This window comes from Lucilia sericata, unplaced genomic scaffold (assembly GCF_015586225.1).
Source record: "Lucilia sericata isolate MDLA Ls3-8-SP2 unplaced genomic scaffold, ASM1558622v1 Contig000453F_arrow, whole genome shotgun sequence".
Lineage (NCBI taxonomy): Eukaryota > Metazoa > Arthropoda > Insecta > Diptera > Calliphoridae > Lucilia > Lucilia sericata.
In genome coordinates, this window is record NW_023994468.1 from 21,120 (window position 1) to 48,272 (window position 27,153).

The 27,153-nt window shown below is 31.2% G+C and overlaps 1 protein-coding gene across 1 annotated transcript; it reads left to right on the plus strand.

Annotated features, from left to right (window-relative positions):
• The first annotated feature begins 270 nt into the window (after positions 1-270).
• On the plus strand, positions 271-26,600 carry LOC119605020 (serine-rich adhesin for platelets). The gene is made up of 5 exons (XM_037957953.1): positions 271-345; positions 18,741-21,500; positions 21,676-21,928; positions 22,004-22,811; positions 26,340-26,600. The coding sequence occupies exons 2-4, from the start codon at positions 19,122-19,124 to the stop codon at positions 22,423-22,425; spliced, it is 3,054 nt and encodes a 1,017-aa protein (XP_037813881.1). The 5' UTR covers positions 271-345; positions 18,741-19,121; the 3' UTR covers positions 22,426-22,811; positions 26,340-26,600.
• The last annotated feature ends 553 nt before the right edge of the window (positions 26,601-27,153 follow it).

Here is a 27,153-nt window from a genome sequence, read left to right on the forward strand (position 1 = left end):
CTCACACCTGGTAATATCAGTTCAGACACATGTTTTAAAATATTCGTTTTTCTTCTTCTTCTTTAGTCTTTGGTTTAGTAATATTTGTGTGTGTCTGCTTTTATTTTAAACTTCTCACACTTTTAGTTTTGAAATTTTTGTGGCTCTTTACTAGGGTAGAGTAGCAAAAGGTTTTAAATATCTTATAAAATATTAAATTACTTTTTTTCTTTCAACATTATTGTGTGATATGTGATAATAATTTATATATTTTCTCTTCTTTCTTTTGCAGAATTTGCGCCAGTTTTTGTTTTTTGAAAAAAAAAATTACTTTATTAAAATTTAAAATAAAAGGAATTAAAAGAGGTAAGTTTTAAGTTTATTATATTTTTTAAAAATTTATAAGAAAATCCTTTAGTATCTCCATAAAGTTGGGGTCTTCTTAATTATTCGTATTGTTTGATTTTTCTGTTGTCATGTCAAAGCATTGACCTCGCTCTCTCTCTTGTTAACTATTTAGTAGCCAGGATGGCAGCTGTCAAAGTCTGCTCTCTTACTATGTCATGTCATTGATCTGTCTTGAGAAATACGAACTTTGTTTATTTATTACGGTTTAATTTTAGAATATATTTTTTTTTAAAGAACATGTGTTTATGGGGGTGGATTTCAATTTAATTTCAATCTTGTTTATACTTGTATTTTAGTACTTTTCGTTTTAGTACTTTTCATTGTTATCATATTTGGTATCAAGTTTCTTAACTAATTACTATGATCTTGATTTTATGTTCCCTTTAAACGGAACCTAAAGGCCAGATTTCCAATGAATATAATATTTCCTTTATAATGTTTCCTTTCCAACAAGTTCATTAGCATTTCAAAATTATTTATTGTTTGTAGATCGGAATGTTGTGAAGGTCACAAATTTTAATTTTCTGGGTCTTGGTTTGCCAAGTTTTTACAAATAACGTCGAATGAACCTTCTCCTTCTGAAACGAACATCTTTCAGAAACCTTAGATCGGCGGAGTTTTAACTACACTTCTCGGTTAATCAGATAACAATCCAACAACAATCCGCTTCTTGTCCAGTAGAGCGGCGAATTCTAAGGTCCAACCTTAGAAAAACTATTACTCGCCATTGTGGTAAAACCTGGACTCACTTATTGCAATATAAACAGAAATGTATAGAAACAGCATTTCTAAGATGGTGGTGATGGTGATGGAAGTTATATTGTATGTGAATAACACCTCGTTTCCCGCTCTCTGGTTGCTCCATAAAATAAAGGACAGAAAACATATAAACACCGTTCAGGAACGGTGATTATTCTTTGAGGAGTTGGTAAAAGATCAAACTATTGAATCATTAATTAATATCATGATTAAGCTGGGCAAATGAATCGCTCTTTCTGCTTAGAAGTGTATAGTCGACAGACAGAAATAGAGCGAATGAGAGTTGCGAAACAACCGGATGGGAGCTGCAAACTTAATTGAGACTTTCTGATTCCACTTTGAGAGATTAAAGAGATATCGAACAACAACGACAGCGAATCATAAACGAGACCTTCAGATTCTTGTTCGTGGAGTTGAAGAGAGATCGATGTGGAAAATAATGTTCTCGTTTATCATCTTGAGGGGTCAAAGATACTTGTGTCTAATGATTGAGAGGGATTCTGAATTAGATCTGTGGAAATGTCATATTGACAGATCAAGTGACGGTGGAGTTGGTTGAGATGTTGGTGGAGTTGTAATACCTTAATCATTAATTTATCGGTGATTTTCCTTTATGGTTGAGTGTGTTAGAGTTTATTATAAAACATGCTCAACTTATCACAGTAGGTTCTTGTGGCCACTGAAATAAGTCTGGGTAATAAATATAGATCTGTGTCTTCGAACCACAAATTAGTTCCCTAGATGCTATCTCAGTAGTGTGGTTGGGCGACTTTAAGAGGACCAGGAATGCAGGGGGCTGAGTCTTTAGATGATGAGAATGTTTGTAGGGACAGAGCTATTCCTCATAACATCAATAGGGTGTTTTTACCTGATATTGGGTTCGTCCCTTCTATCGACTCTAACCAGTGATTGCCTTTTACTTTGTCGGGGTTAGAGTTTGACTCATGGCACCTGTCATACCCCAACGGGACTACTATTGCAAGAGATTGGATAGCTCGGGTACTTGAGCAAAGTGCTTGTACATGAACCGGCACAGCCATATACAAAAATTGCTACTGTGTGTAAGATACACAATGGTGCGCTGGTGAGTCGTCAAAAAAGCTCACCCAGTGGTTGAAAAATACCAACGTGAAATAACGCCAACACGGCAAGTGTTTGCGTAAAGCACTTCGACATTCATTCATCTTGATGGGTTGCTGTAGTAAAAGCAGAGCTAGCAAGACTGCAAACTCAATTGATATCGTTTTATGCTTCTTCTTGGTTTTCTACGATTGTTCTCGTGATTCATTTCTAATGAATCAGCTAAACAAGCTTTAAGTACGTTATGATAACACATCTTTCATAATCCCAGGATTTTTTTGTTCCCTAGGCATTGTATATTAAGAATCTTTAAAATATTCAGTTCTAATGCTTTATAATTCAGCACCAGTCGCTTTACATACAATTCCCTTTAAACTACAATTGTTTTTTCTTTCAATGACGAAGACGCTTCATATAAAATTTCTATTGAACTCAAAAAACTACACTATATGCTAATTTATTGACGTATTTCCATTATAATATATATGTTTTTGTTATTTTATTCATGTCATTTTTACATATGACATACACATCATAACCTACCTTTTTTTTTCCACTCGATGAACTGTCAACAACAGTTATAATAATAAACAAACAAATGACAAGTTAGTTCGTCAGTCTTACATAGTCTTCTTTCTTAACATTTAATACTCTCAGGCACAAACACATGCAAACACATACACCTGCAAGAAAGTTTGCTAACTCTCACTCATAACAGCACCAGATTAAGTAAAACTTACAAGTTCTGCTGTTTTCTTTTGTTTTTGAGAGTGAATAGAGAAAGAGGTAGCAGTTTTGAAGTGAAGTTGTGTTGAGTTAACATTGGTTTTTGAGGCATATGTCAAAAATCAAGTATTTCTTAATTGTTTTACTTGTATCAAAACTTACTCTCACCTTCGCTTCCAGTTTTGTACTCTGCTTCTAAAAACATAAACAAGAACATTCTGTTGGTAAATTTTTATATCAGAACATGTGTTACGTTGCCAATGTCACGTTTTTTCTGTATATTTTTTTAAATTTCTTTTATTTACAGCATTTTTTTTTAATATTTGGTTCCATTAAATAAATCAAGTTAAACAACTTCAACTTTTTCCTGCTATTTCTGTTAGAGTAGTGTTTTATTTCAACAGGAGTGTGTTTCTTTATTCACGTAATACTATGTACATATGTATTTTCTTTTTCATAATTTTGTATGTTTTGAAATTATAATTTTCTCAGTAATCTTACGCCGTTCAAATGTGTGTTACTTAAATTATAAACATGCAACATATATAGTGGTTCATATTATACAATGGTCAGCGTTTGCATCAGAGAGTTTGATACCCATAGCGTCGTTGTCTTATTTCTCATCCGCCGGAAGTAACACTCTACATGCGTCTCCTAACAGTACTTACTATAGTGTGTTAAAATATCAGCTGTTTTTAAAGTTATAAAGAAAGAGGAGTGTGATAATAAAGTCAAGAACTTTAATACAGTAAAAGTATTTATATACCGTGTGAAAAGGGTTGAATAAGTTAAGGGATGTGTATGTGATCACATGTGTTTTTCGAAATGTGGTTAAGACGCTTAGCAACAAGTTTTAGGTTGTTTCTTTAAGTGTTTGAGGGAATAAATGGCGTTTTGAATGCTTTTACTTCGTTTAGAGCTGTTCAACATTTTAAGGTTACGGTCGTTATGGATGTACCCTGGTCAATGAACCTAATGTGCTTTCCGTGTAACTCGAAGGGGCCTCAAACAATTCCAATCAGGACCTGTCATGCGGGCACAGATTATGTGGTTCTCTGGTTTGACCCCTAATCAAATGATTCCAAGGAATGACCGATGAGTCAGTTTAGAGGTATACCCCGAGATTACAAGAAGAATTACAAGAAGGAGGAAAGTTCATCATGGTGACATGCCCCCGGAAGGGAGAACACCCGGGACAGTAGGTACAATTTAAAAACAATTGTCAATTACTAGACTAATTGTTCAGAATTGGAATCTCAATTGTAATTTCTGATCCCTAGAGATCTACAATACTAACAAAGATATAAAGAAGCACCATCTCTGCGAATAACGTATCGTTTGCTTCTCTCTCTCTCTTGCATAATGAAAATTGTTCTAAAACGTATATGTTGGTGTCTGAGTACTTCTCTGATTATTCTTCGAGGAATATAGGAATATTCGACAAAGTAATTCATGAACCGAATCGAGACCTTCTCATTCTTCTTTGAGAAATTATAGAGGTATCAACTTATACATTAAAGATCCATAACCCCTGAAAACTCGCTACAGTTCTCAAGCCTTGGCAGAGTTGGTATTAAGAATAGTATCACGTTGATCTTCTAGTTTTGCTTTCTCCGCTGGAAAGTGGATGGTTCTTTAGAGTTTAACTCGATCGGTTTGACGGAAAATCGAATTGTTGACCACAACTTGTTAACTTCTAAAGCCACGTTGCAGTTCATCATGTGAACAACACTTTTTTCAGCAAGTTCACTTGCAAACTTAATCACCACAATGACTACAACTTTCCAACACCTAAACTCAAGTTGAAGTTCTTGAAATAATAAACATACCATCGTTTCCCAACTTTCGAAAGTTAAACTTCGGAACATCCTCTATGCTTTCTGTAGAAATGCTTTGGAAGATAATTGAATGGCGATTTGGTGTAACTTCGTGTATTTTTCTTTATCAATCTGATATCATGATTCACCTGATGAGGACTTAAATTGGTGTTGAGAATAGCGGAGAAGAAGATCGGTTGCATTGCAGAAATAAAAACAGTTTCGAGAAACATCCATTCAGACTTTTTTGAATTATTTTGGAAGATCATTGAAGGTGCGATCGGTAAATTCTTTGAAATCTAACGATCCAAACAAACGATTATGGTGATCTATAGTTATTTCGTTATGCTTCTTTAAGAACCTGATATCATGATTCATCTGGTTAAGACTTAAGTCAATGGTGATTGATATCTGGTTAAGACTTAAGTCAATGGTGAGAATAGCTGTTTCTGCTGGGGAATTTCTTCCCAAGAATTAGGAGAAAGATTGATACAATGACAATTTTGGGAAACTTTCCTATGTTCCCTGCGTGTTTAGAGGATGGCAAAAAATATCTTCCCTGATTTTTTGTAAGAATCATTGAAGTTGTGATTGGTGAATACTTTAATGTTGTGCCAGACCATAAAAGTAAGACGAGAGAGACAAACGAATAACATCGCGTTTATCGCTGCTTCAGTTGAAAAGTGAGGATGCTTTAGGAGAACGCATGTTTTTTCATGTTAATATTATGACAATTTTGCGAAACTTCCTCTCTGATTTCTTCATTTTATGAAATGTTTGATGTCAAGGAGTTATTTGAAATTCAGCCGATTGGGATAAAGAATTTGTAGTGTGATTGCATAGTTTAACAGACCCGGATTCGATATTGCCATGGTATAGGTTGAGTTTGCTTAGTTACCCCCCAGGCTACGGTACCAGAACTGATATTGCATCTAGAAGTCTCTAGGAACAAACTTATATCTCGAAACTGCAAGGTCATGTTTTTAAAAAACATTTTTATGAAGAATTTTTTTGAAAACTTTTCTTATCTAAAATTGTATAGAAAAATCGAATTGGAAAATTCCATTTTAAACATTAACATGTGTATGTGTGGGGGCTTTTCTTAATAAGTTTTTATTTATTAGGTAATAATTTGGATTTAAAAAACACATTACTACAAAAAATCAATTGAGAAATATGTATAGTTTTAAAAATAACCCCAAATCACCAAAAAAAAAAAAAAAAAATATTTAAAAAGATGTCTCAAGAAAATGACAACAAAGAATATGACGTAGCAACAAAGAAATGAGTAACGTATTGAAAATAAATAAAAAAAAAAAATCATACATATTTTGCGCAATATTTTAAAATAAACATAAAAGAGTTTTCAAATTAAATTTAATGACAACTTAAATAAATAAGATATATTTTTAAACAAATATTTAGTGGTAATAAGAAAATTTGTAATTTTTTTTTTTTGATCAAATACAATATGACTAAAAATTTAAACCAAAAACAAAACTGTCAAAAAACAATTGTTTTCTTTTGTTTTTAGTATATGTTGCCAAAACATATGGTTTTGTTTACAAAATGTATGAAAACTTTTTTGAAAATATGGTAACTTTGTTGAGAAGGAGAATTTCAAAAAGAGAACATGCAAGTCAATTATAGAGTAGGGTTCAAGGCGCATCTAAAAAGGTGAAGGTATTTCAACAGCTGATTGTTTTTTGGTTCATAAAAATTTAGTCCAAAGCTGTCAAACTACATATATGTACATATATACCAATTTTCTCTCAAAACCGATGCTGTCAAACTTTACATATATGTCTTCGCCTTATAATCACGGTAGGGTTCTTTAAATACACTTTCCTACAATCCAATTTTTGTCGAAGAACAATCCAAGTTGACTAGTTTGTTCTAACAAAGTTGAAAAATCGACTATCTTGTGATAAAAAAGTCAAATAGTAGATTTTATAAACAAAAAATCGAAAAAAGTCGATATTAAAATTTATTAAAAACCCGAAAATTGGTAAAGGGCGAAAGGTCAACCTTTTGCTTTAACTACAGAATCCTGCTATTGAAGTATACTAATTAGTAGGGTTCTATAAATCGACTTTAAAATAATCGAAGAATCTACTTTTCATATGGAAAAGTCGACTTTTTGTCTTAACAAAGTTGATAAATCGTCTATCTTGTAAGAAAAATGTCTTTCATAAAACGCAAAAATTCAAAAAGTCGACTTTTTATAAACGTAAAAATTCGAAAGTCGACTTTTTATAAATATAAAAAGTCGAAAAATCGATATTAAAAAAAAGATTAAAAATCTATTTATTTGCTTTAGACGGTTATAGTTATTGTTATAAGTCGAAAAGTCGACTTTTTGTTGCAAATATATAAAAAATAATGAATTCGCCTGAATTTAACTGAATTAATCACAGAGGTCAAATTATTTAGATTCGCCGCCTTAAACTAAATTAATTGACTAATTGTATGAAAACTCAAGTCAAATGTAATTTTTTTTGCAAAATTTCACAAACAAAAAACTTAAAAAATTATTGCACACAAACAAATTAAACATGATCTATGTAAGTAAATTATTATAAACAACATGTGATGATATAATTATCTAACTTAATATGAAATAACGTTTACAGCAGATACAAATTTACATAAATATTTTTCTAATTTCAATTAAAACCTACAAAAAGGTCAAGAATTTAGATTTTTATGTACTAATTATTTAAAACCAGCACAAACACATGTTTTTTTTTTTGTAAAAAAAAGTTTAAAAAGTGTTTTAACAAAATGTAAATTTAATTTAAAAAAAAAAAAAAAAACATTTAAACCAAAATAAATGGCTTAAAAATGTCTATGAGTCAATGAATAAAGCTTTAAAATATATATGTATGATCATGTTTTTAAAGTGGATGATGAGGTTGATAATGATAATAATAATGTTGTTAAAACAAGATAATGATGATAGATAGCAACAGCTAAAAGTACAAGTGTTTGAAACTTAACTTCAAAAATTGCCTGACTTTTTATTGTTAATTTATTTTATATTTTTGGGAGGAGACGTAGTAGAAGAGTTATTTTTTTAATAAAAATTTGGTGAATATTTGTTGGTTGGTTTTGGGTGGTGGAAGGTGTTTTATTTTTTTTTTTAATTTGTTGGTTAATGTTCATTGTTTTTGTTTTTGCTGCTGCTACGGCTGCAGTGTACTAACAATAAAATAAAGTAGATGTTAATGAACTTGAGTTTTTTGTTTGTTGGTATTTAATTAAATTTGTTGTTTCTTTTCTGAAATATACTATGTAGGGTTGATGGTTCTGTTTCTATTAAAAAAATGGCGCATTTAAATTGCTTTTTTAACTTTTGATTTTATTCTAGCATTTTTTTAATGAGGCTCTTTTTTGAAAATTACATTAGTTTTGTTCATGTTCTTGATAATTTACAGAATTTATAAAAGGTTTTTATTTATTTCAGTCATGAAACCAAAACACTTCTTTTGAAATATTCTCTAATTTATTTTAATTTTTAGACTATAGATTAGACTATAGACTAGACTATAGACTAGAATATAGACTAGACTAGACTAGACTATAGACTAGACTATAGACTAGACTATAGACTAGACTATAGACTAGACTATAGACTAGACTATAGACTAGACTATAGACTAGACTATAGACTAGACTATAGACTAGACTATAGACTAGACTATAGACTAGACTATAGACTAGACTATAGACTAGACTATAGACTAGACTATAGACTAGACTATAGACTAGACTATAGACTAGACTATAGACTAGACTATAGACTAGACTATAGACTAGACTATAGCTAGACTATAGCTAGACTATAGACTAGACTATAGACTAGACTATAGACTAGACTATAGACTAGACTATAGACTAGACTATAGACTAGACTATAGACTAGACTATAGACTAGACTATAGACTAGACTATAGACTAGACTATAGACTAGACTATAGACTAGACTATAGACTAGACTATAGACTAGACTATAGACTAGACTATAGACTAGACTATAGACTAGACTATAGACTAGACTATAGACTAGACTATAGACTAGACTATAGACTAGACTATAGACTAGACTATAGACTAGACTATAGACTAGACTATAGACTAGACTATAGACTAGACTATAGACTAGACTATAGACTAGACTATAGACTAGACTATAGACTAGACTATAGACTAGACTATAGACTAGACTATAGACTAGACTTTAGACTAGACTATATACTAGACTATAGACTAGACTATAGAGTAGACCATAGACTAGACTATAGACTCGACCATAAGCTAGACTATAGGCTATACTATAGACTAGACTTTAGACCAGACTATAGACAAGACTAGACCATAGACTAGACTTTAGACTAGACCATAGAGTAGACATTAGACTAGACCATAGACTAGAATATAGGCTAGTTTATAGACCACACTATAGACCAGACTATGGACTCGACTATAGACTAGGCAATGTATTAGACTATAGACTAGACTATAGACTAGACTATAGACTAGACTATAGACTAGACTATAGACTAGACTATAGACTAGACTATAGACTAGACTATAGACTAGACTATAGACTAGACTATAGACTAGACTATAGACTAGACTATAGACTAGACTATACTAGACTATAGACTAGAATAGACTAGACTATAGACTAGACTATAGACTAGACTATAGACTAGACTATAGACTAGACTATAGACTAGACTATAGACTAGACTATAGACTAGACTATAGACTAGACTATAGACTAGACTATAGACTAGACTATAGACTAGACTATAGACTAGACTATAGACTAGACTATAGACTAGACTATAGACTAGACTATAGACTAGACTATAGACTAGACTATAGACTAGACTATAGACTAGACTATAGACTAGACTATAGACTAGACTATAGACTAGACTATAGACTAGACTATAGACTAGACTATAGACTAGACTATAGACTAGACTATAGACTAGACTATAGACTAGACTATAGACTAGACTATAGACTAGACTATAGACTAGACTATAGACTAGACTATAGACTAGACTATAGACTAGATAGACTAGACTAGAGACTAGACTATGGACTAGACTATGGACTAGACTATGGACTAGACTATAGACTAGACTAGAGACTAGACTATAGACTAGACTATAGACTAGACTATAGACTAGACTATAGACTAGACTATAGACTAGACTATAGACTAGACTATAGACTAGACTATAGACTAGACTATAGACTAGACTATAGACTAGACTATAGACTAGACTATAGACTAGACTATAGACTAGACAATAGACTAGACTATAGACTAGACTATAGACTAGACTATAGACTAGACTATAGACTAGACTATAGACTAGACTATAGACTATAGACTAGGCAATATATTAGACTATAGACTAGACTATAGACTAGACCATAGACTAGACCATAGACTAGACTATAGACTAGACCATAGACTAGACCATAGACTAGACTATAGACTAGACTATAGACTAGACTATAGACTAGACTATAGACTAGACTATAGACTAGACTATAGACTACCAAGTGATCTATTTATCAAAAATTTTAGACAATTTTCGATTTTCCATGCCTGGAAACAACTAAAAAAATCATTTAATTTAAATTTTATGTAGGAAATAGAAAAAACACCTAAATTAAAGTCATACTGTTAACATTACTTTGTGGATGCCAAGGAAGCAGAGCAACAACAGATCTATTACAAATTCTTAATATCGCAATAAACTCCATTTTTTATTACAATAATCTCGTCATAAAGTGATTGATCATCAGTTAATAAAAAAATAAAAAACGAAATATATTTGTTCTATATTTATAATAACAATTGTATAATTAATTTACAGCAACAATAAACAAATACACATAAATAAATATAAATTCTAAATAGTTTCCTAGAACACAACAATATGGGTATTCTGGTATATTAAGCAAATGCAAACATTCTAAGCAAATATATACAAAAATACTATTTTTCTATTTGTGTATACACACAATTACACATATAGATGTACATTGTACATATTTTAGTTGCCAGTTGACTGTTTATTGCCTTGTTCCCATTGCATTCTGTGTCTTGTTTTTCATTTTCATCTTATTTTGTTTGAATGTTAAGTTATTTTTGTAAAAAAAAACAACACAAAATTAATTTGCTCATGAATAAAAACGACAATAAACAATTTTATTTAAAAAAAACTTAATTCATCACCAGCCATGAATGATATATAAAATATAGAAAACTTTGCATTTTTTCCTATCTACAGAAATTTAAACTTAAATGACAAGTGAATTTTTTTGTTTTGTTTGCTATTTATCATAAATATCAAGAGAATGAAAGAATTATAGAGCAAGAGTAGTAATGAAAAAAAGGAGAGAAAAAAGAGACACATAAACAAAACAAATTAACATATAAAGCTCGAGTATCAATGTGTGTAATTTGTAGATAAATGTCTTAATTTTTGTAATACCACAAAATACATTGTGTTTTTCATATGGCGTTTAAGTTATTAATAAAAGCTTAATTTTTAAGTTTTTTTTCTGCTTTTGTTTTTAAATTTATTTACGTATGTATGTTCTGCATGACGACATTCTCAGCTGTCTTCGTAATCGTTGTTGTAGATCTTTTCACTGTTGTATATACATATGAAACGCATGTTTTTCTACAGCAAAAATTATTATTATTGCAAGTTGTGGGCGTTTATATTTATGTATGTTTTGGTTCTGTTTTATTAAAATTTCTTTTAATTTTTTATATGTTTTTTTTGTATGATTTGCATTTTTCTGGAGTTTATTACCAGAATTTTTCTAGGTTAGATCATACGGTATGTTTTACTTATTATTTTCGATGTCACGCTCTAAGCATTGTTTGGGAAATAACATTTCATTGCAGCTGAGGGATGTGTACTTCAAGTACACTTGCACTCGAACAGGCATAGATTAACTTGTTAATTCCCTTTGTTTTCTTCATTTACTCTAGCCAGTAAGATTTTTCAGAACTTTCAGAGCTTTCACTAGGTCTTTATAGCCTAGTACGGATATGCCCTACAAAGGTCTCAGTTATGTACCTTGATATCAGTCAGAACTGTCAGAACTCATAATAGATTCAGCAATCATGCTACACGTACCTATATGCTTTCCATATAGTGACTTCTGTAGAAGCTGTCATCATGAAGATGAGGAAGAAACGGTATCATATTTTTATGTTATTGTCCAGCTCGGTGTGGATCGGCAACGAACACTAAGAAGGCCCAATTATCAGATCATTCTGTTCTTGTAAACGTTCAATTAGATCGTATGATTGTGTTTCTGAATGAATCTAAGTGGGTTTGGTAATAATCATACTATTTATGGATCTTGGTTACTCTTTTAAAAAGTCTTATATTCATTTTAGATGTCCCCCTCGGCAATTCAGTGCTCAAATATTATCACAACCAATGAAAGTTTTCATCACCGTTTGCCTTACCTGCAATCCTAAACTTTAGTATCGCACTTTATCAGGAACCTCATTTTCCTGTACAATCGAAAGCATGTTCAGCTCCATAAATCTATCTCACATTCTCTTCCATTATGATCGAAATACAAATTTTCATAAGTAATCACCGCTAATGTTTCAACTACCAGTTTCAATCTTAATCTTGGTTAACAATAGGATACGTAACCTCATTTCCTTGTACTTCTCGACTGATGGAAATAAACTCAGACTAATTTAGAGCAGCTACCTCTTAACCTACACTGATTAATACCGCATCTTCCAAAGAATAAATGTACCTCAACAGCTCTTCCACCTCCAAGCTACTCTCGGAGTATGCTTTTATTGGCATAGATATAACCGAGGCCGATCCGTGTTTTACACTTTATCTCTATATATTATAACGCTCTAGAAGTATGCTCAACATAACTAGTTCTAGTTTCGAATCTAGTTTCAGAATTTTGTTTATAACTTCTTTAATCTCTAGCTGAGAGATTTCTAGATGGTGTATTATATATATTCCCTCTCATACGGAAGTCTATACGAGGGAAGTTGCTAAAACACCTCTTCCTTTCCCTTCCACAATGTTTTTTTTTTTAACTTTGGCAACTCTTTTGACATATTTTTCTTTTTCTTAAATGTTAACGTGACATCCTTCCTTCCTCAATTTGCAGCTTTAAATTTTAACTATTTCCTTATTAAATGCTTTTTTTTCTCTCTCTCTGGAATTTTTCAGTAGCTTTTTTACGTTTTTGCGTATTAATTTTTAATGCAATTTTCACACAAGGACACGTGTTTTACCCTGACATGCTATGTGAGTGTGTATGTATGTATATTTGTATATACAAGGAAAATTGTTTGAGGAAAAACAAACGAGTTTTTTAGTTGCCATTACAAATCATTATAAAGTTGTTGTCCGACGTCTAGATAAAAGAAAACAAAAAAAAACTAATAATAAAATGATGTACATATGTATGCTCTCTATAAATAAAATTTGTTTATTTGTGCAAAATTTTCTTATGTATGCAAATTTTCTTTTGATTTAGTTTATCTTAATGTATTAACAAAAAATACAAATTTGTAGAGAGGATTTCGATATTCACAGAGATAGATAGATAGATAGATAGATAGATAGATAGATAGATAGATAGATAGATAGATAGATAGATAGATAGATAGATAGATAGATAGATAGATAGATAGATAGATAGATAGATAGATAGATAGATAGATAGATAGATAGATAGATAGATAGATAGATAGATAGATAGATAGATAGATAGATAGATAGATAGATAGATAGATAGATAGATAGATAGATAGATAGATAGATAGATAGATAGATAGATAGATAGTTAGATAGATAGATATATAGATAGATAGATAGATAGATAGATAGATAGATAGATAGATAGATAGATAGATAGATAGATAGATAGATAGATAGATAGATAGATAGATAGATAGATAGATAGATAGATAGATAGATAGATAGATAGATAGATAGATAGATAGATAGATAGATAGATAGATAGATAGATAGATAGATAGATAGATAGATAGATAGATAGATAGATAGATAGATAGGATAGATAGATAGATAGATACAACTTTGGGGAATCATTAGCATTATGCCTGTTGTTACATCCCGATTTCTGTTGTGTCAGAACTACTCTAGTTTTCCGTGGAACGTTTTCTTTGCCAATAACTTTACAACTAAACTCTCTCACAACCGATGCTCGTTTCCACAATAATTGAATCAAACGGAAGTGTTTTCCCCAAACTTCCAACAACGACGAAACTATCACAACAGCCAATGCTGTCAAACTCCATAAATAAATAATATTACGAATTCTCCCCATAAATTATTATATTGATTCATATTACTGAATTTTCCAACCCTGCTGACAAATGCAATATTTTATTTCCATCATCATTGCACTCATTTGGTTGTTTTTTTTATATTTGTTGTTATCGTCGTCAAACTGACGTCTCTCCATTGATTATTATAGGTAATTGTTGTTGTTGCTGTTATTTTGCTTTTTGCACATGACGTTTTATATTATTTTTTTACACATGTTTCTATCATATGCTAGTTTTGCTACGTTTTATTTGTTTTGATTTTCTTTTCTACTCACTAGCCTCAACAACAAGTATTTTAGAGCAGGAAAAGAGGGGATTTTATTTATTTTTTTTATCAATTTCAAGGTAATCGATGTAAATTTGTAATATTTGGTTATATATGATAGTGAACCATGTAAAAATTTTGCAGGGGGGGGGGGGTTCCATTTGTAGGCTGGTATAATCCAGAAATAGGTATATTATATAACAAAATATTTATTTTTTATTTATGTATTTATATATAGACATACAACGGTAATTTTTCATTTGTAGAATGTTTTTTTTAATTAAAGTTTTTTTTTTCAAAATTGTGCACATAATAAATAACAAATCTACAATCATCTATGTAAGTTTTTATGTGTGTTTGTATGTACATGAATTTATATGAATTATTATATTTATTGTAGCATATTTTCGTCCTTGACCTAATACATGACAACGCTAACAGCAGCAGCTACAGCAGTAGCAGTCGTAGACGATGTCATATAATAAATTCTCACAGTGTATTTACGATATACAGACTTTTTCACTTTGTATATGTTTAATTCTGTATGAGTATAGTTTCTGCAAAATCCCTGCAGTTTAGGGAGTTGGTTCCATACTATGATTCTATAAATCGACTTACAAACAATCGACCTTTTTTTTATACAAAGAAATTGAAGTCGACTATTTCGTCTTAACAAAATAGATAAAAACGATTGTAAGAAATAGAAATTTCAGATTTTACAGTTTTTGCTTTTTAAAAAGTACAAACTAGAAAAACTGCCGGGATTTTTCACTAAAACATTTTCCGTTTCGTCGTTTAATTTTCAAAAAACAAAAAAACTACAAACATGTACTATAAACTTTGAGTTATATACAAGTATACTAGTTTAAATTGCAATTGTTGCTGCTGCTGTTATTACAGCAAATATTGTTACTTGTGCTGCTGCTGCTAACATGTGTATGTTATGTAGTCTCTGTACAAATTAGCGCCTTTTAATGTTAAGTAGTTCAATGAAATTGTATTTCTAATATACATACATATGTATGTACATATGTATGTACATACATATGAATGTAGTACATATTTATTACACGGCTCGCATGCATTTGTCAATGTATGCTTTTCGTTTGTATATTATTTAATATGTGTTTTTGCTGATTTATTTTAGAATTTCATAATTTTAAAACTTTTTTTAAATTACATCTCTGAACCATAACAAAGGGCAATTTACTGATCGGTTTAAAAGATACGAGTAAACAATAAAATTATCGATTTTTTTTATACAGTAACACTTTTTAAACAATAATAGCTTTACTAGTTATAGGTGTTAGTTTTCTACTGCTTAGTTAAACAAATATACAACAAATTTAACCAGAGTTTATCTTGAGATTCACTAATAAATAAAGAGTTGTTTTGTATGTATTACCTTTTCAATCCTTTCTCGTATTACTATGGCAATACTTAAAATTTGTTTTGAAAAATTTAGCAAATCCCAAATTCAGGCAAAAATTACTATTTAGGTAGATTGTCAAATTTTTCCAGTTGCTTTTAAATTTTGTTGTATTTTTAGCGACAACAAATACACTTGGATTTAAGCAGCTTAAAATAACCGAAAAAAATTCCGCTGAAAACAGATGTTCAGAAAACATTTTTATAACCTTAAAGGTTATTTGTTTTTGGTATATTTTGGTGGTCGAGGTTTTTGAAAATACTTTTAAAATTGTCTTTTTCTTAATTTTATAAATAGTAAATTTTAATTGTAAAATGAAAATCATGTTAGCAACATGTAAACGTGTACAGCAGCACAAAAAAAAGTAGAATATTAATAGCAAATTTCTGAATAATAATTTATTGTTGGTGTAAACACCACAATTGAATATACAATTGAATATACAAGACTATAGACTAGACTATAGACTAGACTATAGACTAGACTATAGACTAGACTATAGACTAGACTATAGACTAGACTATAGACTAGACTATAGACTAGACTATAGACTAGACTATAGACTAGACTATAGACTAGACTATAGACTAGACTATAGACTAGACTATAGACTAGACTATAGACTAGACTATAGACTAGACTATAGACTAGACTATAGACTAGACTATAGACTAGACTATAGACTAGACTATAGACTAGACTATAGACTAGACTATAGACTAGACTATAGACTAGACTATAGACTAGACTATAGACTAGACTATAGACTAGACTATAGACTAGACTATAGACTAGACTATAGACTAGACTATAGACTAGACTATAGACTAGACTATAGACTAGACTATAGACTAGACTATAGACTAGACTATAGACTAGACTATAGACTAGACTATAGACTAGACTATAGACTAGACTATAGACTAGACTATAGACTAGACTATAGACTAGACTATAGACTAGACTATAGACTAGACTATAGACTAGACTATAGACTAGACTATAGACTAGACTATAGACTAGACTATAGACTAGACTATAGACTAGACTATAGACTAGACTATAGACTAGACTATAGACTAGACTATAGACTAGACTATAGACTAGACTATAGACTAGACTATAGACTAGACTATAGACTAGACTATAGACTAGACTATAGACTAGACTATAGACTAGACTATAGACTAGACTATAGACTAGACTATAGACTAGACTATAGACTAGACTATAGACTAGACTATAGACTAGACTATAGACTAGACTATAGACTAGACTATAGACTAGACTATAGACTAGACTATAGACTAGACTATAGACTAGACTATAGACTAGACTATAGACTAGACTATAGACTAGACTATAGACTAGACTATAGACTAGACTATAGACTAGACTATACTAGACTATAGACTAGACTATAGACTAGACTATAGACTAGACTATAGACTAGACTATAGACTAGACTATAGACTAGACTATAGACTAGACTATAGACTAGACTATAGACTAGACTATAGACTAGACTATAGACTAGTCTATAGACTAGACTATAGACTAGTCTATAGACTAGACTATAGACTAGACTATAGACAAGACTATAGACTAGACTATAGACAAGACTATAGATTAGACTATAGACTAGACTATAGACTAGACTATGGGCTAGACTATAGATTAGACTATAGATTAGACTATAGACTAGACTATAGACTAGACTATAGACTAGACTATAGACTAGACTATGGGCTAGACTATAGATTAGACTATAGACTAGACTATAGACTAGACTATAGACTAGACTATAGACTAGACTATAGACAAGACTATAGACAAGACTATAGATTAGACTATAGACTAGACTATAGACTAGACTATGGGCTAGACTATAGATTAGACTATAGACTAGACTAGACTATAGACTAGACTGTAGACTAGACTATAGACTACACTATAGACTAGACTATAGACTAGACTATAGACTAGATAATTCCAAGTCTTACACAAAAATAGGCCACATATAAATATATTATTATAGATATACACTTTGTATGTTGTCCATATATATTTAAAGCAATATAAAAACAGATATCTGTAGATCACTGTCGTTTTAAGTTTTGTTCATACATTTCAGCATTCAAATGTGTATGGCATAATTAATTAGGAAGTCAATTATTATAAATATTATAAAAAAATTTTAAATGGAATATGCAAGCAATAAAAATACTACATACATACATGCATATTTTACTTTATATACATACATTTGTATAATTGATTTTAGAAAATATGTATATATAAAGAGAACACGGTTACACTTTTATTAGGGTGACTAAACAATTGTTAGTTTAGTGATTATATATCCTAGATTTAAAGGTTTCTAAGTGGGAAAGGTGTAATATTTAGAAAACCCATATTTAGCCAATTAGGTAATGATTATATAGGGGTATTAGCTAAGCTAAAATTCCAACAGGTATAATTCTTATCAGGTAAAAGGAATTGATAGATCGTTTTCTATTCAAATAGGACTGACTTGTCAGCGTGTAATGTCAGAAGTATAAAGTGCTTGCTAATGTCAGCAATATCATTCCGCATCATTATTTTTAAGTAAAAATATTAAAAGGTAAAAGAGTTTAGAAAATATTAACAAAATCTTCAAGAAAAGAAATTATATCAAAACATTAAAATATAAGGTTACCACGTTAACATAACAAAAATAAAGCTGTCAAATTCTCGATATAAAATGCAGGGAATATTTTAAAAATTGATCGTGTTACTTTTCATTTAAAAAAGAATTGGTTTTAAATATTAATTCAATCTTGTCATTTTTAAAATTCTTAAATATTTAATATTATAATAATTTTTTACTTTATTCTTTCTTTACAGACTGTTTATAAAGAACAAAACTACACTAAAGCAAATAAACAAAAACCTAAAGGAGAAAGAAAAGAAAGACTTGAATTAAAATATTAAAAAAACAACAACAAATACCACTAGAAAAATCTTAAAATATAGAAAAAGTAGAATAAATTCTTTTTCTGGGAATGAATATCAAAAAAAGCAAATTTTATTAATTATTGATAAAAAATAAAAAATACTAATATTAATATTGAAAAAATAATTAAAACAAAAAGACAAAGAAAACACATTTTTTACCAAAATAAAATCAAAAAACCTAAGAGGTTATAAATAACCCTTTTCCTGGCTTTAAAACTCGTTGGCATCCAGACGGAAAGAAAGCTTGTGAAGAACACAGCTTTTACCCAAATGTATATTAGCAATAGCAGCAACATTGGTATGGCCACGTTGTTGCAAAACAATAAAAATTGCATGAAAACTTTGACAAATGGTGGCACGAGTGTGGCGGTGGGTGGGGCTGGAACAAACCACATCATTGTGGGCAATGTTGTTAATGCACAAACGGTAGGCCAACATCAGGCTAATCATCATCACCAAGTGGGTATTGTTACATCACAGGTGCCAACACAAACAATAGCCACCACCTCAACACAGGGAGGGCTGGCAACTACATCAAATACTCTAACCACTTTGGGTGGCAATTTGGTGTTGCCTGCCCAAACCCAAACTATTCTACTAACAAACGGTGCTACGGGTGCTTCTACCATACTCACCTATCAACAGTACCAGCAGCTGTTGCAACAACAACAACAGCAGCAACAACAACGTCTATTGGTTTCACAAAATGTTGTCAATTTGCCCATTGGCAATTTGATTAGCACTGGTAATGGTGGTTTAACTGTTATAGCTGATAGTTCTAATAATCATAATGTGTCTGCCACCACGGGCAGCAATACCGCCACAACACAAGGCACATTTTTGGTAGCCACCTCGTCAGGAGCTACAACCTCGTCTACAGCCACGGCTTCATTTCAGCAACAGTTTCAACAGCAATTGTCGAATATGCAAAATACCACCAACACTACTCCCTCGTCTGGCAGTCAACATCAGCAGCAGCAGCAACAGAGATTGATAACTACAACAGCCGTAGGTAATGTTGGCAATAATACCACTACAATAAGACACTTTTCACAATTCTCTCAACAACAACCCGCCACTTTAAATGTTCTCAACACCACCAACAACACTGCTACTAATACAACAAACAATCAGCAGCAGCAGCAGCGTACTACAACAGTTTTGATCAATCGTAATAACAATACAATTATTGCCGGCAATACTACACAGCGTCTGCAGCATGCCACCATTTTAACAAAGTCTCCTGCGAATATTATTAAAACAACAAATACACACCAACAACAACAGCAACAGCCTGGTACCTTAATGGTAAATAATATGGCTGTACAACAGGTGATAAATAGCAGCAATGGACAAATAATAAGTTTAGTTAAAACAACACAGCAGCAGCAGATCAATAAGAATTTAACAACAACAAAAACTATACAACAAACAACGACTGCCAACTTGCCTCAACAACAACAACAGCAGCTACAACTGCAAAAACAACAACAACAACAACAACGTTATGGTACGAGCAATATACAACAAATTAAACAGCAACAACTTAAAGTTGTTGCTGCTAATAATCACCAAACAATACCACAACGTGCCACTATTATAAATTCTAATACAATAACCAAAAATCATCTTTTAAGCAACAACAACAACAATAACACAAACATTAATACGGCAACTACTGCTAAATTAGTTAATCTAACTAAAGCAACAACAACTACAGCTCCAGCCGTTAGTACAGCTGCCAGCAAAATTATCTCATCCAATACACTAACAAGCTATACTCAAAAACCGCAACAACAGCAACAAATGAATGGTCATCATTTTAATAATCATAAACTAGTAAATTTACAACAGCAACAGCAACAACAACCCGCCTCAAAATTAGTTCCTAATGGTCACAACACCATTAACAACAACAGCATCAGCAGCAGCAATACAAACAATTTTATAAACGCCTCCTCAGCTTCCATAGCTGCTTCCTCTTCTAACTCCATTATCACCTCTTCCTCATTAGCCTCCTCCACTTCCTTGACGTCCAACACCAACACTACTCCCACCATTTATAATATACCACCAAACTCATCATCAGCTTTAACAAATCCAAATACTTCTTCTTATATGTCTACAGCAAACTTGACAAATTCTCAACATCATTATACTACTAGCACTACTCCAACCTACTCAAGTTATAATAACTCTACTCTTCATAATCCTTCTACTAATCCAACCACTACTACTGCTATAGATTCAAAATATGTCTCGGCGGCCGCCTCCTCTTCCTCGTCGTCGACTATTACTACAACGAATAACACTTTGGCTACTACAAGCGAGACAACCACCACTACAACAACCACTACATCCACCAGCGATACAACTACTAGTGCTGATGCTGCCGCAGCTTCAGCAGCAGCTGCTGCTGCCAACGAACAAGAAGCTGAACCTGAAATTGATATTGTCATCAATAACGTGGTATGTTCATTTAGTGTTCGTTGTCATTTGAATTTGCGTGAGATTGCTTTGAATGGTGCCAATGTTGAGTATCGTCGTGAAAATGGTATGGTTACAATGAAATTACGTCGTCCATATACTACTGCATCCATATGGTCGTCGGGTAGAATAACTTGTACTGGTGCTACATCAGAAGAGCAAGTAAGTTGGAAGTTTTTTCTTTTTTTTTTTTTGTTTGTTTATTTTTGGATTGCAGATAGTGTAGACTATAGTTCGAACTATAATTCCGACTTCAAACTATAACTTCTTACTTGTTTCTTGTGTGTTAATCTAAATCGGTATTTACTAAAATTCATCATGTCACTTTCATTTACAGGCAAAAATTGCAGCTCGTCGTTATGCTCGCTGTTTGGAGAAGTTAGGCTTTCGTGTACGTTTTAATAACTTCCGTGTTGTGAACGTTTTGGGTACTTGCAGTATGCCATGGGCTATAAAAATTGTTAATTTCTCCGAAAAATACAGAGAAGAAGCCAGTTATGAACCTGAATTGCATCCTGGTGTAACATACAAACTACGTTATCCTAAGGCAACATTGAAAATTTTCTCTACCGGCAGTATAACAGTTACTGGTAAGTATCGGAATTTAAAACTTCCAAGCAAAAAATCAAACTCTAAAAATTTCTTAATTTTTCCATATTTTTTAGCTGCCAGTGTTGCACATGTTCAATGTGCCATTGAACATATATTCCCGCTTGTCTATGAGTTCCGTAAAAAGCGTTCGCCCGAAGAATTAGAACAGTTACGTCTTAAACAATTACAAAATGCCACATTTGAAGATATTACCGAAGTTGAGGATAGCAGCAATGTGCTAGGCACTAGTTCTGCTGCTGCTGGTGCCGTTGCTGGTGGTGGTTTAATGCCCACCGTATCGACTTTACAACGTCGTCGTATTTCAAATACGTTTAATAAATTTCCAAATGCCAAACGAAAGCGTACTGATGATGATTTCAATGATGAATTCGATGTTGATGATCCCGATTGTATTGCTGGCGATGACGATGATATGGTGATGTATGATCCCAACGAATCAATAATAGAAGGTCCCGATGATGACGATGATTTATAAGAAAATATATATATTTCAAAAATATATATTATTTGAAGTGTATATTGTGTGGTTAAATATACTCACTTAAAAAAAAAGTGAGTTCATAATTTCTTTCTCTAATATAAGAAGCATATCTAAAGACCAAAAAACAAACAAACAAACAAAACAACTTTAGTTAATAAACTAAATAAATTAATGAAGCAACATGTGAAAATTATCATCATCTATATTATTATAAATACCAAACAACTACAACAACATTGTAATCATCATGAACAACTACAAACAAACATATATTTTCAAAACAAACAAAGAAAGAAAGAAACAAATCAACAATCGACTTTTTATTATCTAGTGAAATTTAGAGCCAAAAATTTAAATGCAAATATAAACCTAATGTTAAGGTAAGTTTTAATGCATTTTTTTATACATACTTGTTTCTTTATGTGTTTTTTTATATTAAATAACACTATTATTAATAAATACCCTTTACCCGGATTAGTGATCAATTTGTTTATTTTATTTGTGATAAATTCTTGATGTTTGAAATAGGCAATTCAATTCTAAGTTGTTGTTTCGACGATGGTCGATAGTTGTTCTTTTTTGGGGAAAAAACTTTCGTTTGATACAGCTGTCGCTGGCTTGACAATCTTTAACCGAGTAGGTCTCGTTTCGTTCTGTAGCGTAGATTCAATTGTTGTGGGAATGATTCGATATTATTTATTTTATTAAGTTGAAATCCACTTTTTTATAGTTATTATCGGCGGAGATCTAGGGACTAGACTATAGTCTAAGCTAGATTACAGTTAAGAATATAGATGAGCCAATAGACTGGGATATAGTTCAGGCTAGACAATAGACTAGACTCCAATCCAGACTATAATGCCGAATTGACAAAACGATAGTCCAGATTATGGAATAGAATGCAAACTAATACTAGAAACTAGACTATAATCCAGACTGGACCAGACTATAGTCTAAACTATAAACTAGACTATAAATTACACTATAGTCTAAACTATAGACTAGACTATAGACTAGACTATAGATTAGACTATAGACTGGACTATAGACTAGAAAAAACTATAGACTAGACTACAGACTAGATTGTAGCCTAGACTATAGACTAGACTGTAACCTAGACTATAGACCAGATTATACACTAGACTATAGACTAGACAATAGACTATAAACTAGACTATTGACTAGACTATAGACTAGACTATTGACTAGAATATAGACTAGACTATAGACTAGACTATTGACTAGACTATAGACTAGACTATTGACTAGAATATAGACTAGACTAGACTAGACTATAGACTAGACTATAGACTAGACTATAGACTAGACTATAGACTAGACTATAGACTAGACTATAGACTAGACTATAGACTAGACTATAGACTAGACTATAGACTAGACTATAGACTAGACTATAGACTAGACTATAGACTAGACTATAGACTAGACTATAGACTAGACTATAGACTAGACTATAGACTAGACTATAGACTAGACTATAGACTAGACTATAGACTAGACTATAGACTAGACTAGACTAGACTATAGACTAGACTATAGACTAGACTATAGACTAGACTATAGACTAGACTATAGACTAGACTATAGACTAGACTATAGACTAGACTATAGACTAGACTATAGACTAGACTATAGACTAGACTATAGACTAGACTATAGACTAGACTATAGACTAGACTATAGACTAGACTATAGACTAGACTATAGACTAGACTATAGACTAGACTATAGACTAGACTATAGACTAGACTATAGACTAGACTATAGACTAGACTATAGACTAGACTATAGACTAGACTATAGACTAGACTATAGACTAGACTATAGACTAGACTATAGACTAGACTATAGACTAGACTATAGACTAGACTATAGACTAGACTAGACTATAGACTAGACTATAGACTAGACTATAGACTAGACTATAGACTAGACTATAGACTAGACTATAGACTAGACTATAGACTAGACTATAGACTAGACTATAGACTAGACTATAGACTAGACTATAGACTAGACTATAGACTAGACTAGACTAGACTAGACTATAGACTAGACTATAGACTAGACTATAGACTAGACTAGACTATAGACTAGACTATAGACTAGACTATAGACTAGACTATAGACTAGACTATAGACTAGACTATAGACTAGACTATAGACTAGACTATAGACTAGACTATAGACTAGACTATAGACTAGACTATAGACTAGACTATAGACTAGACTATAGACTAGACTATAGACTAGACTATAGACTAGACTATAGACTAGACTATAGACTAGACTATAGACTAGACTATAGACTAGACTATAGACTAGACTATAGACTAGACTATAGACTAGACTATAGACTAGACTATAGACTAGACTATAGACTAGACTATAGACTAGACTATAGACTAGACTATAGACTAGACTATAGACTAGACTATAGACTAGACTATAGACTAGACTATAGACTAGACTATAGACTAGACTATAGACTAGACTATAGACTAGACTATAGACTAGACTATAGACTAGACTATAGACTAGACTATAGACTAGACTATAGACTAGACTATAGACTAGACTATAGACTAGACTATAGACTAGACTATAGACTAGACTATAGACTAGACTATAGACTAGACTATAGACTAGACTAGACTATAGACTAGACTATAGACTAGACTATAGACTAGACTATAGACTAGACTAGACTATAGACTAGACTATAGACTAGACTATAGACTAGACTATAGACTAGACTATAGACTAGACTATACTATAGACTAGACTATAGACTAGACTATAGACTAGACTATAGACTAGACTATAGACTAGACTATAGACTAGACTATAGACTAGACTATAGACTAGACTATAGACTAGACTATAGACTAGACTATAGACTAGACTATAGACTAGACTATAGACTAGACTATAGACTAGACTATAGACTAGACTATAGACTAGACTATAGACTAGACTATAGACTAGACTATAGACTAGACTATAGACTAGACTATAGAGACTAGACTATAGACTAGACTATAGACTAGACTAGACTATAGACTAGACTATAGACTAGACTAGACTATAGACTAGACTATAGACTAGACTATAGACTAGACTATAGACTAGACTATAGACTAGACTATAGACTAGACTATAGACTAGACTATAGACTAGACTATAGACTAGACTATAGACTAGACTATAGACTAGACTATAGACTAGACTATAGACTAGACTATAGACTAGACTATAGACTAGACTATAGACTAGACTATAGACTAGACTATAGACTAGACTATAGACTAGACTATAGACTAGACTATAGACTAGACTAGACTATAGACTAGACTATAGACTAGACTAGACTATAGACTAGACTATAGACTAGACTAGACTATAGACTAGACTATAGACTAGACTATAAACTAGACTATCAACTAGACTATTGACTAGACCATAGACCAAACTATAGACTAGACAATAAACTAGACTATTGACTAGACTATGGACCAAACTATAGACTAGACTATAGACTAGACTATAGACTAAACTATAGACTAGACTATAGACTAAACTATAGACTAGACTATATACTAAACTATAGACTAGACTATAGAATAGACTATAGACAAGACTAAGGACTGGACTATAGACTAGAATATTATTCAGACTTTAGTCTTTTAATTGAAAAATTTTCGCTTTTGTGTTTTTTAAATTTCGAAAATTTTGAATCAGTAATCTAACCAGAGTAAAGGGTATATAGAAAGATTTAGTTGCTTGTTCTTATCTATAATAACTAAGAAAAACAAGTGCATATATTAACTTCAAAACAAAATTGGTTTTTAATTTATTTTCTTTTTCTTTAATTTTTTTTATTCTAGATACTATTTAAAAACTGCTGCCAGTGTGTGCTTTTTTATTTTCTCTTTTTTAAATTAGAAAATGAACACAAATTATTATTATTATTATTATTTTAATTTAAACAAAAACAATGTATATTTTCTTGGGTTTTTATTGTTGTAAGACACTTGTAAACAACAACAAAATCTAATAATTTTTGTTTAAACAATATATGAATTAAAAATGGAAAAACATATTTAGTTTAGCAAAGACAAAAAAAACTATAAAAACATAAACATTAATACATACAATACATATAAAACTAATTTAGACTTTTAATTTTCAAATTTGAATTCAAACAGTTTATTTGAAAGGAAACCACCGCCTTTTTTTAAAGAAAAAAAAAAAAGAAAAAAACTTTAATAATTTGTTTTAGTTATAATTTAACTATAATTTTAAGGGTTTAATTTTTTTCTGCTTCTTTTAGTTTATGTTTTGATTACTTTTATTATTATTATGTCTTCGAAAGGGAGATATCTATTAGTTTTATTAGAAAATAAACTTGATTTAACAGTTGAAGTAACAGAACAAATACTTTTATTATTATTATTATTATAATTAATGGATTATTCTTTTAATTTTTTTATAAAAAATTATTAATTTTTTATGTTTTTACTATATCTGGTCACTTGTAAACCAATTATTAATGCAAATTAACAAACAATAAAAACAAAATAAGAAAAGAATAGAGAAGAGAAGAGTATGAAACTTATATATCAAATACTTCATTAAAGAAGTTCAAATACTAACATTTAAAAATAAACATAATAATTTTCTTATTAATTATTATTATTA